Below are 13,054 nucleotides of genomic sequence, written 5' to 3'. Positions count from 1 at the left end.
CTAACAAGCAGAAAGTTGCCAGTTCAAATCCCCGCTGGTGTTTCCCAGACTATGGGAAACACCTATATCAGGCAGCAGCAATATAGGAAGATGCTGAAAGGCATCATACTGCGCGGGAGGAGGCAATGGTAAACCCCTCCTATTTAATTAATTTTCTCCACTGCTTTTTGGCCAGAACATCTCCAAACTGGTTTACATAAATAAAAATACAGCTAATTAAAACATTCAAAACCATAAATACAAAAACCAAGTTATGAATTCATTTGACTGGCGGTAGAAATCAAATGAAAACCATCCTAAAATTATTACTTTATCTTGAACAGCAAGTGAAAGCAGAACTAAAATTGTGATTCACTTTGATTTCAGTTAAAGCAAACATATACAGCAGGGACTCATTTTTCTTTCTGAACTGGAGAGGTTGAAAATCTTTGTAGAAAACACTGGCAGACATTCAGACTAACACTGTGTGCTCAGAAAAATGTCCCACAATGTTCACTGATCTCCCTTTCCCTCTGCAGCCCACTGTGCCTTCCAAAAATATGTCCCTGAGAGTCCTGCAACCCTCAGGGTCATATTTTGGGGAGGCTCAGTGGGCTGCAGAACTAAGGGGAGATGGATGAAGATTGCCCTCTCCACCCAAGTGGCACACAATAAATGTTTTTGTGTGTGCAGGGTTGGTCTAGATGTCAGACATTATTATGCATTGACTTTAAACTTTTAAAAATATTCCAGTAAAAATAAATTTTCACACAAAGCTTTGAATTTGTTTAAATACAAACCAGCATATTAAATATGTTTTCAATAGGACCCACCCACCCACCCCCCGCAATCAAGTATTCCAGAACAAGTACTTGAAGCTATTAGGAATACTTTTGAGATAGTAATACAGCACATAAAATTAACATGCAGTATTTTTTTAGTTTTGTTTATTAAACAGAAGTCAAATAAATATGCCAAATCAGGCCATGATCTATTTAGGGCTTTGGAAAATTTTCCAAATTTATAATTTTCCAGAACACTTACATCTCTGTGGCCAGGAACAACTAAAAACAGCCAGCCAAGTCAACTGAACAGATGTCAAAACAAAAAGGCCTTTTAACCTGACTGATCTGCAGCTCAGGAGAAAAGAATGTAGGAACATATCCTACATTTAAGGTACAGCTTCTCTAGTTTAGGGAATTCAACTAGCAAGAAGCGGGGGAACTCTTTGAATTGAATCTACTGATAAACAAGGTTGGCAGAATTGAGCTGGACAGACCAACAATCTGAATTCAGTAATAAGCATATGTATTACAATGACGACATGCAATTAATGCTATTATAGTAAGCACAGTCAACATGAAAACCAAATCTTTTAGAGTCTACCTTAAACATTTCAAGTAATGTTTCCTTCTTAACTTCTAGACGCTCAAAAAGTTGCTTCTCCTTCATAATTTTCTTGCACAACGTCTCCAAAGCAGGAAAGTCATTGCTAGAGACACCCCTAGAGCATACACAAAGATGTTACTGATAAAGGCTCTGTAGATTGCTTGCTTAAACTTTGCTCTTTTTCAATCTCATCTGTTCTTTGCCAAAAGAGAAAAGAGAAAACAGAAAATGCCACAGCAAGAGGTTTGCCAGCCAGGCAAGGTAAATAGTAAGCAGGAACTAGATACCAGCTCAACAAATTTGAATAACTGCACAACAAAGTTACTCTGATTTAAAGTCATTGTCTTATTCATTCTAAATTTCAGAAGGATTTACTCCCCCCCCCCACACACACACATTCAATATACATTCTAAAGAAGAAAAAGGAAATTCACCCGTCTTCAAGGAACATATCATAATAAAATCCATTCTCTATTGGTGGGCCATAACACAGACAGCCACCATACACTCTCTCCATAGCTTCACCCATTATATGGGCACTTGAATGCCAGTACACCTACCAAGAAGGGGGAAAAAGAAGGGTATGATCATCCTAGTTATATGGTTGCAATATTAATCTGTCAGATATTCGTTAAAAATAATAATAAAGCCTTAACAATTGCATTCCCTTTTGCCCTAAGGTAGACATTTGAATTTACAAATTTCCCCAAAGCTTATTTTGAATCTTGTTTCCAAAGCTTAAATTGTTAAACAAAATTAAGGGTTATAGAATTGTGAAGGAAAGCAGAATGCTTACTTGCAGGTCAAAGAGCACCAGATTATGGGTCCTATAGTACTACTCAATAACTACTATTCTATGTTCAACACATCAGCTCCAACACACAAACTGCTTACATCGGTGTAGCCCAAAGTTCTGTTATTGTATTAACGACTCCAGAATAAGCAGCCTGTGGAACACAGTAGCTGTGATTGCAAATCCATTTATGCCAACATATTCTGCTTTAGGGAAATTTAGTAACACTTGAGTAGCTTATTGCTCAGTCAGCACGAGACCCATATACTTACATATAGCCAGCACCTTTGAACTTAAATGGGTTTGAGCCTACAGACTGCAGTGGAACTGATGAATCCTGAGTGCTTTGCAGCAGAAACTGGTCCACGTGTTGTACAGCATTACATGGGGGTTTCTGATTGGCCTGCACTATTGCAGGTATCTAAGGAAGCACTAGGGTTCTTGCAGAAGTGGTGGAAACAAAATAAGTAGTGCTCCTGAAGTGCAGAAGCACAGCTTTAGGTGTCTGTGCACTTATACAAGAGGCGCTTCCTTAAATGCCCATAACAATATGGGCCAATCAGTAGTGCCCATGTAACCCTGAGCAAGATGTAGGCCACAGTCCATCAACGTATTCTGCACATGCAACCCAGAAAAAGTGGTCAATATATCCATTGTCTGTTCAAATTTTAACTCCAGTTATAGTAATACTGAAAAAAAGACTAAAGTGGGGAGTGGGGGGACAGTACAATTGACAAACACTACAAGGATTGATGGTTAACTTAACAGTCATTTCCAAATGTAGGGGCTAAATACAGCGAGGAACTGATTTCTCACACTTTTGAATAACTGCTACAATGCTGCTTGTTACTGAATTTGCAGAGCGCACACACACACAAGTGTCACAGAACAGTGAGGTATTATATGTGTTCTCAATTTCAAGCAACTTTTCTCAAATATTTAAGTAACTATTCTTGAAAGCTAATTTCAAAGTAGGCCTGATATTTAAAATATCTTGCTTCCCCACTACTAGGCCGTTTATGATTAGTCACTAAAACGGAATTTGTAATCGATTACCGCTTGTGCTGCTTCGTCATCAAACTTGAGTAGTTCCAAGGTACAGTCTCCCTCCAAAGGACGATCTAGATCCCAAACTACTTTGTCCACCTGAGCAATAACGGTGTTGTCAGCCAATCCTTGACTAAAAATGCAAAACAAATAGGCATGTAAGTATACAGTGAGGAACAATGAATGCACCTTGGGCCATATTTATTGCTACTGGTTGCTCACCCTGATGCATATGCCCTAATGCATGTGCAATAAGCAATAAATCAGCATCCCAATCCTATTTGGCTTATCCAAAGATTACTTTTTAAGGTGCAAAACCTGAATGGTAGGGAACCATGGAGGGTATTCCAGGCAGGGAGGTAGCTATAATTGAGCAGATGGGTTCAAAGAACCCGGTACCCCCAGCTCCTCCCCTCTCTATTTACTTCATTATCTCCCTCACTCCAAGGGGGTGGCCAGGGAGAGGGGCAAACACGAGTCTCCTCTCCTCTAGCTAAGCCTCTGATTACAGCCTTTGTTTTCTGCAAATGTATTGATTTTCAGGTCTTGTTTGCAACTCAAGGGATTCCTAGAGGGCAACCAAAATGATCAGGGGGCTGGGGGATCTTCCTTTCGAGGAAAGGCAACAGCATTTGGGCCCTTCTGGCCAAGAAAAAAAAAAAAGGTGACTAAGAGAGGAGTATGATTGAAAAGTATAAAATTATGCATGCTGTGTGGAGGAGAGAGAGCCTTTTCCTCCCTCTCTCACACTAGAATCCAGGGTAATTCAATGAAATTATCATTAGGAGATTTAGGACAGACAAGAGGAAATACTTCTTCACACAGTACATCATTAATCTATGGAGATCGCTGCCACAAGATGTGATAATGGCCACTAGTTAGATGGCTTTAAAGGGGATTAGACAAATTCAGAGGTCAAATCATATCAGTGGCTATTAATCTTGATGGCTATAGGCTATCTCCAGGCTCCGGATGCCTCTGAATACCGGTTGACGGGGAGAACAGTTTGGGCGGGGGGAGGAAGGTGTTGCCTTCACCTCCTGCCTGTGTGTAGAATTCCCAGAGGCATCTCTTTGCCCACTGTGGGAAACAGGATCCTGAACTCAACAGGCCTTCGCCAGATCCAGCAAGTGCTGAATGATCATTATACATTTTGGAATTTGCCTGAGTTTGCCTTGAACTAGTATAGTTTATGACAGGCAATAGCCAGAGACAACCCAGGAAAGTCACCCAAGCACAGCTGTAAAGAGCACTGTCATGAAGTGAGAGGAGTTAGGAGCACACAAAAAATGCCTCTGGGAAGATTTCTGTACTACAAAACCCCACAGAAAGCAAGGTCTTCTTGGAGTCCCCTCCTCCCCTACCCCCGAAATCTGGGATATTTGTATGCTACAATTTACTCTGGTTCAAGGAAGCCTCTTAAAGAGTTGAACAGATGACTTTTAAGAATCCTTATTGGAGATGTGCAGAACCGGTTTGATCATGATCCAGACTGCTGTGAACCAGGCCGGTTCGAGCAGTTCAGTTGTGAACCGCTTTGTCAAACTAACCAGCCCAGCCAATCAGTTCAACCAAACCAGTTCACATACCCGTGGTTTGGGTCCGAATTCAGACCGGACCAAATGGTCTATACACACCCCTAATCCTTATACTTCCCAAAGCACAATTAGAGCAATAGCTCTAACAAGCTAAACAATGGTCAAGCCTGACTGTATTGTTAGAACTCGTTTTAGAAATTTCTGGGGCTACTACAGATGTAGTGCTGCCCCCACACAGTCAGACATGGCCTCCCAAGCGACAGCCATAAGTGTCAGAAAATTATATATCCAAGACAAGACACTTGAATATAGGCTACACACACTCATAATTAGCCACTATCCGTATCCCACAAGACAGGATTTATGAACTGAAGCCCACTTATCATTATCAGCTCTAGTGAAGTCAAGTGGTTTGTGGATCTGCATCTGTTTTTGAAGCAGCATTTTTGTAAGTGACAAAATTTGTTATTGTCAGCTTTCAAAATGCAGCTACTGTCATCTAGAACAAATGGCACAGAACAGTTGCAACTTGTAGTAAAGTTCTCTCTTTAAAAGAAAAATACACAATGATATGATACAAGAAGATTATTTCCTGTAATAAGTTATTTCAGAAAAATCATACAAACACTGCCTAATTTCAGGAGGCAAGAGTGATAACAACATTGGTAGGAATAGGGGAGTGGATGATTAGCACACTGCTACTATGAATATTTATATACCGCTCTTCCACCAAAGTTCTCGGTGGTTTACGTGGAAAATAAATAATACATAATTAATTAAGTTGGTCCCTTGTCCCCAAAGGGCTCACAATCTAAAAAGAAAAATAAGGCAGATGTGCCAATAGCCACTGGAGGGATGCTGTGCTTGGGTTGGATAGGGCCAGTTGCTTTCCCCCTGCTAATTATAAGAGAATCACAACTTTAAAAGGTGTCTCTGCTCAGTTACCAGGGGAATTAAGGATTAGGCACACAATTAAGGATTAGGCACACATATTTGCAATCTGTAGAAACAAGTTGGGTTCTTCAAGAGCAAGTGTACCTGATGCCACAGGCAATTTGGTATGGTGTCGTCTTCCAGGATTCAGCATCAACTTGCTTGCCATCAGGTAAGGTAACTTTAATGGGTTGGCTTTCTTTAGCAGCTCGTTCCGCCAAAAGTGCATCATGTTCTGCTTTAAGTTTATGGTACATTTCTAGCCGTTGGTTAATGTATTCAGGCCAGGGACTCAGCTGCATGCAAACAGACAAAGGAAAAGGACCTTCATGGAAACTGGTAATATCAGTCAACTTTAATATGGTTGCAGTACTATACCCAAGATGTTTCATGTGCATTGCTTCAAAGGTTCAACATAAATTCTGCTATTTTAAAAGAGACATGGAAGCTTGTTAGCTTACTCCTACTGTGGGTTTAAAAAACCACTTAGAGCAGCTCTGAGAGTGGCAAGTGTGTGGATCACCAAAATGGTCTGCGGTACTGTAATGCCATCTCACATTACTATTACCCATCATACTTAGATGGAACCCCCACATTCAGGGCAGGATACCTTCAAATATCTGGTGCTGGAGACAAACAACAAGGGAAGCCTTTCATGTACGTTTTTTTGCCAGCCACTTTTGGAAACAGAATTCTGGGCCAGTTGGACCATTGGATCTGACTCAACATGCCTACTTGCATGTTCTTACCCAGTTGTCACAATAGTAGTCATAGTTTGAAAGATGAAGGGTGTCATAAGCCTACTGCTCTAGATCCAGCTAGACATTCCTGCTTGCCTCTTTGCAACCTTCAACACATCCCAGATAGGCCCTGGAATGTTTCCAATTCACAGGGCGCTATTTATATGCATAACCTAGATGCATAACTGGACCAGGCTGTGGACGGACCTGCAGGAGCTGAGTCACCTGCAGCTAGCTGTATAGGTGCCTTCTTGCAGTGCACAGAATTGTTGCCTAAGGAAAATTTCAGGTCTACATTTTGTTACATGGGAGGAGGGAAGGGGGAACGGGTGAATGGATGAGCTACCTTGCCAGCAGACAGATTGCTATATTTTGATATGCCCACATATCCTAAACAAGCCCACATGTAAGGAAGTTCCAGGAAAATCAGGGCAATATACTTCCCCAGTTTGCTTCCCAGTAAGCGTGTTCAGAATTGAGATAAGTAACTTAGGAACATAAGATGCTGCCTTCTACTGAATCAGATCCTTGGTCCCTCTAGCTCAGTACTAGCAGTAGCTCTCCAAGGTTTCAGGCAAGAGTCTTTCCCAGACCTACCTGGACATCAGAGTTCCCTCTAACAGGGATTCCCAGATGTGGTTGACAACTCCCAAAATCCCCAAGCAAAAGCCATTACAGTTGGGGATTCTGGGAGTTGTAGTCAACAACATCTGGGAATCCCTGTTAGAGGGAACACTGCAGGAGATGCTAGGGATTGAATCTGGGGCCTTCTGCATGCAATTCAGATGCGCCATCACTGTGCTATGGCCCAAAGGCAATATATACTGCTTTTGTTAAATTAAGCAGAAGTTTACCTCTGTGCGACCACCATCACCAGTTCCCTCCTTGCTTTTCTTCTTTCCTGCTTCTTTCTTCTTATCTTCCCTAGCAACAATCTGAGAGAAGAGACAGTTACTAAGCCATTGGAAGCCAAACACGATCATTAATATTGCTAGGTAAGCCAATATTGTGTTCAGGGATGTCATTTGTTAAAAGAGAAGGTCTGCAACCTTAGTCTGAATACACAGCCTGGAGTATTTAAAATGTGAGCTGCACCAGTGTCTCTAACTTGTTCTGTGGTCTAGTAAGAATGATTGTAATGAACTAAGGATACTGCTGCTCTGCAAAGCGAGAACCATCGTATGGAATTACATAAGGCTCCAGACTGTCTCCAATGCTCTTTAACATCTACATGAAACCACTGGGAGAGATCATCAGGAGGTTTGGTGCAGGGTGTTATCTATTTATCCATATCAACTTTGTCAAGTAATGGCTAACTTCCCAAATCCCTAAATGCCTGCTTGGAGACAGTAATGGGCTGGATGAGGGATAACAGTTGAAACCAAGTAAGATGGAGGTACGGACTGTGAGGATCGCCCGGGGGCCAGCTCAATGTCAAGCCCAGTTTGAAGCAAGCCGGCTCACACATCTCTACTGCACACAGTGATTGAATTAGCACACCAAGCCGAGAGAGTGCTGGACCTGGGTTCAAATTCGAATAGGTTGTGAAGCTCATTGGGTAACTTTGGGCAAGTTGCCATCTCTCCGCTTAACCTAAATCACAGGATTGTTGGGGGAGAGAAAGAATGCCCTATGCTGGGTCCAAACTGATTTGATGCAGTATAATTTATAATAATATAATAGAAATCAGTGAGCTTAGGCATGCCTAACTGCACAGGATCAGGCTGCACCAATCCATCATTTTATTTTCAGCATGTGACTACTAGATGCCCCTGGAAAGCTGATCAGAGATATACCACCACCAAACACAGAGGCTGTATCAAGCTGATTTTTATTTACTTAATTTATTAGATTTCTGGAACTCTACAGTAGAATTTGCAGAGCTCTTCACAGTACAAGAGTGAAACGAGACAAGCCATAAGTCACTGAACACCACAAAAACGAGCAACAGAAAAATACAAGAAAGTTCTCCTGCTTAAAAACCCCAATCCACTGAAATAAGCCCCTGTCATTTGATATATTAAAAAAGAGGCTTTCATCCATCATCTTCTAAAGCCAACCGGGAAGGTTGCCGAGCGAGGCTACCTGGGCAGGGAGTTCCACCGGAACCACTGACAGATCTACCCTCATCATTGCCTCCCAGCTGCACAACACCACCCTGAGCTCCTCGGCAGATTAAAAGGGCGATTCTTCAACAAATTGGGGCGAGCGGAGAAAGCCTAAACAGGCTCTTAGGGATAAAGCGGGGGTAGGGGGAGAAAGGCGGGGAGGAAGCAGCAATAACTAAAGAGGAGGCACTAATGAAAGTAGCAGCAGCAGGATCCTTCCTCTCTTGCCTAAACTAGACCCCCTGCCTGCCTGCCTGCCTAAAGGCTTGAAAGCGGCCCTGGGCGCCCAGAGGACGGCAAGGGCTTCCTCCTCCTCCTCCTCCTGCAGCTGCTCTCCGAGGAGCTTCCCTGTTGCAGCCGCCAAAGGAAGGGGCGGCTGCTGCCAGCCAAGCCTCGGGTAAGGCGGCCTTGCTTGCGCTCCCTCCTCGTGTGGACGCTCCTCTCTCGCAGCCTGCGCGTGTTCCTCTCAGCAGGAGAAAGCAAGCTCCAGCTGGCAGCAGCCCTTTCGGCCCGCGCTCGCCGCCAAGCCGGGCTCGGCGGCCTCACCTGCTGCGGCGGCGGCTCCGCTGCCTCCATGCTTGCTTGCTTGCTTGCTTGCCACTCCGGCTGAGCCGCTTTCACTCCGCAGGAGACGCCAATGACAGCCGGAGCGGCCCGGAAACTCGCCCAGGTGCGGCGAACACGCAGGCGCCACCGGCAGCTGATGCAACGCCCGGCAACGTAGTCGCTTCCCGGCGAGGAGGACGCGGGTGGTTTGGGGAAGCGGCCGCTGGGCGGAGCGGAGAAGGGGGCGGGACTCGCTTCGTCTCCTCCTGCTTCCTCGGGCATGGAAAAAGCGAGCGCGGGCCCGCTGGACGCTGGTCTTTGCAATTCAATAGTACTGTGTGTTGCGCTGGGCTTCCGGTAGGGGGCTGCCAACTCTCCCTCATTATGCAGGATGAAATGTTGGTCCCTGAAGGGACAGCTTTGTCCCTCATTTATTCAAGAGCATATAATTCAACTGCATATACGTCAGTGATACTCAGGCTCTTGTTTACCACGCATACATCTCCCAGCCAGCCCCCACAAACATGTGTCCCTCATTCTGGCAATGAAATGTTGGCAACCCTATAATGCCAACCCTTGAAGTGGCTAGTGCTCCTGTGCTTTTAGCTGAGGCCTAACTTGCAGTCATTAGCTGGCGATCTCTGACCATTTTTAAAAAGCATTTGAAAACCCACCTCTTCACCCAAGCTTTTTCAGCTTTTCAAATGTGTAGGTTTTAATCTTTTTGATGATTTTTAAATAGTCTAAATAGTTTTAAGTTTTTGTGTTATGTTTTTAACTAGTTTTATGTTATTGTTAACCGCCCAGAGATGAACATTTGGGGCTGTGTACAAATTTGATAGATCGATAAATAAATAAGTGTAAATGTTTATTTCTATGCCCTGGGATAGGGATGTGCACGGAACCGCAGCGGGGAGGCTCGAAGGTGGTGGGGGTCTATCTTTAAGAGGGCGGAGGGTGCACTTACCCCTCCTGCCGCTTCTCCCCCACACACCAGCGTCCATGTTATTCAAAGCTGTACCTCCCTGCCACCCCATTGCCCTCGTCTTCTGGACATGACCGGAAGTCACCAACCTCATCTGTGCACATCCCTACCCTGGAAGGCTGCATGTCATAGGGTTGCCATATTCAAGCTTCCCGAATCCAGGTGGCCTAATTTGCATATTATGCACATTATGCTGCAACTAATTTGCATGTGATTTATTTGGCAGATTTGTAATTTCCCCCCTCCTTCTCTGTCCTCCTATGTAATCGGATCCAGAGTAAAATCCGGGCAATTCAGGCAGCACATTTGAAATCCATGTGGAAGCCGGGTGGAAGAGCCAGAATCTGGGGGTACCCTAAATTCTGGGGGACATAGCAACCCTATGCATGCAGCTGCTAGTTTTTGCAGAAGAAACCATTTTTAAAAGTGCAAGAGTAGACCAGATGTGTTCCCCCCGATCAGTTGGCAACCCTAGGTACAAGTAGAGTCCCGGCAGTTGCTCCTTTGCCCTGAAAATCCTCAGTATTCACAACTCTACCGCTGTAAGGGCTAGTTGTGATCACCCAAGGGAATCATGTTCTTGTTTCCTCATACATGCCCTCACACTGTATACTGTATGCATCCAGAGTAAATAGATGATCAGTTACCCCACATCCACACCAGATGTATGAGGGGAAATCTCACTTCCCACTTGGCAGGATGATGATGATTGTTTATAATGATGATATAGACAACCATGCTACCATCTGCCCTCTGGTCTCCTTCCCTTGTTACTGTTGGATAGGCACTGCTCCAGCTGGCAGGAGAACTGTGTCAAAGACCATACCTATGGTCTCTCACCTGAGGCAATTCCCTCTGTGGGTTTGGACAGGGCCAAAGAACTTATTAAACAAAGGATCTTGGATATTGAGTTTCAGAGAGACCTGTCCTCAACAGGTCATTCCACCTGCTCAGTGGTGGGATGAGAACTCGCCCAACAAATTATCTATTTCTCCTTACTTTCCCTAAACATAGATGGGCCTTCTCGGCCTGTATGAATGCCTTCCCTTTGGAATTTTTGGCTGGTAGATACAGTAGAATTCCAATTGAGCAGAGATGTTGCCCCTGTAACTCTGATGAGATTGAGTCAGTTGCACATGTGCTCCTGTGATGTGTCTTTTATGTAGATCTTAGGCAAAGGTTAATTGACCCTCTTTTACATAATCTGCCAGGTTGACTAGACGAATTCTACATCAAATATTTGCTTATAGATGTGAATTCGTCTGTCACTCACACAGTTGCAAAATTCTGTTGTTCTGCAATACGAGTTTGTCACATTCTGCTCGCTAATGGTAAGATCCAGTGTATAGTTCTGTTATTAATATGGCTATGTTTAAAATTTTATGTTGTTTTAGATGTTGTGTTATTGGTCAAAGACTGTAATAAAGACTGACTGACAAGCTACCATCTGGGGGTGAGAGAGTTCACCAGAGTAGTATAATTGTCTGCATGGGCTCACCCCCTTGCAGGTGAAGAATTGTGTGATCAAAAAGAAGTTAAGTAAGGGGATCTCTCCCCAGGTCCTACCATGAGACAGGATGAAACCAGCCACTTTAGGGAGCAGGTTGTGGGTCAATTCCCAGGGGCAGCACAGCAGCCCCTCCATCACCCTCCACAAGAACATCCTGTAGATGGGCTTCTTTCCCTCTCCATAAGAACACAAAATCAGCCCTGTTGGATCAGGCTTGAGGCCCATCTAAGTCCTGCATCCTGTTTCACACAGTGGCCCACCAGATGCCTCTGAGAAGCCCACAGTCAAGTGATGAGGGGAGGGGAGCAAGAGTGATGCGCTCTCTCTTGCTCTTGCTCCCCTGCAACTTATATTCAGAGGCATCTTGACTTTGAGGCTGGGGGTGGTCCATAGCCACCAGACTAGTAGTCATTGATAGACCTGTCCTTCATGAATTTGTCTATGTTGGAAGTGAAGGACTCTGCGCTGTCTCATGTCTCAGTGACAGAGGAGGACAGATTAGTGAGTCAGAGGGCTAGAGGGGTCAAGACATTGGTCATCCCTTCTCTACTGCTCTGACACTATCCCTTTGATATGCAGATTGCTACTCTCAGGGACTTCCTGCCTGCCTGCCTTGCCACATCCTCTTCCCCTTTCTTCTCCCTTGCAATACACATGCTCCTCTCTCCCTGCACCATGTGTGCAGGGATGCAGAAACCATCCCTCTGCATCCAGCTAGCTAGCTAGATTAGAAATCCTATCTCTCCACTTTACTATCTAGAATGGAGTTCACTAATAAAGACTCCTTATATTGATTTGAAACTATGAACTGGCTCCAAGTTTCTTTTACTCTCAGCATACACGCATGCCTAGGCAGACTCCGTTGTGTTGTGTCTTAATAGAAGGGTATCTCTTACCAGAGATAATTCCCAACAGCCTAAGCCCCTTTTAAAACCATCCAAGCTAGTGGCCATCACTATATCCTATGACAGAGAATTCCATAAATTAATCATGCACAGTGTGAAAAAGTACCTCCTCTTGTTGGTCCTGACTCCTGAATTTCCTGGCCATCAGTTTCATTTCATGGGATGACCCCTGGTTCTAATGCTGTGAAAGAGGGAGAAAATATTTTCTCTGTCCATTCTCTCTACTCCATGCATAATTTTATATACCTCTGTCATGTCTCCCTGTAGTCACCTCTTTTCCAAACTAAGAAGCCCCAGATGCTGTAGTCTTGCCTCAAAAGAAAAGTGCTCCTGGCCCCGATCATCTTGGTTGCCCTGTTCTGTACATTTTCCAGTTCTACAATATCCTTCTTAAGATATGGTGGCCAGAACTTTACACAGTACTCCAAATGGAACCACACCGTAGATTTGTATAAGAGCATGATAATATTAGCATTGTTTTAGTCTATGTTTTATTATTCTGTAGCAGGGAAGTAACTTGCCTAGCGAGCAAGAGGTAGCCTGTTTGAATCCACGCTGGTATGTTTCCCAGACTATGGGAA

General features: G+C 44.1%; 1 protein-coding gene across 2 annotated transcripts in view; it reads right to left on the bottom strand.

The window, feature by feature from the left end:
* The window catches only part of TARS1 (threonyl-tRNA synthetase 1), a 67,549-nt gene that overhangs the window by 16,332 nt on the left and 38,163 nt on the right, over window positions 1–13,054 (bottom strand). The window contains exons 2-7 of one of the 2 annotated variants that reach the window (XM_053289631.1): window positions 12,580–12,654; window positions 7,274–7,354; window positions 5,785–5,975; window positions 3,218–3,341; window positions 1,803–1,924; window positions 1,366–1,483 (exon numbers count right to left, since the gene is read on the bottom strand). In XM_053289631.1, the coding sequence (XP_053145606.1) occupies window positions 1,366–1,483; window positions 1,803–1,924; window positions 3,218–3,341; window positions 5,785–5,975; window positions 7,274–7,354; window positions 12,580–12,627 (684 nt within the window). In that variant the 5' untranslated portion in view covers window positions 12,628–12,654. Of the gene's footprint in view, window positions 1–1,365; window positions 1,484–1,802; window positions 1,925–3,217; window positions 3,342–5,784; window positions 5,976–7,273; window positions 7,355–9,073; window positions 9,371–12,579; window positions 12,655–13,054 lie in introns of those variants that run through there. The other variant, XM_053289630.1, reaches the window with a different exon arrangement.

The sequence above is a fragment of the Hemicordylus capensis genome, chromosome 2 (assembly GCF_027244095.1).
Source record: "Hemicordylus capensis ecotype Gifberg chromosome 2, rHemCap1.1.pri, whole genome shotgun sequence".
NCBI lineage: Eukaryota > Metazoa > Chordata > Lepidosauria > Squamata > Cordylidae > Hemicordylus > Hemicordylus capensis.
This window is presented reverse-complemented; position numbering and strand designations above follow the sequence as displayed.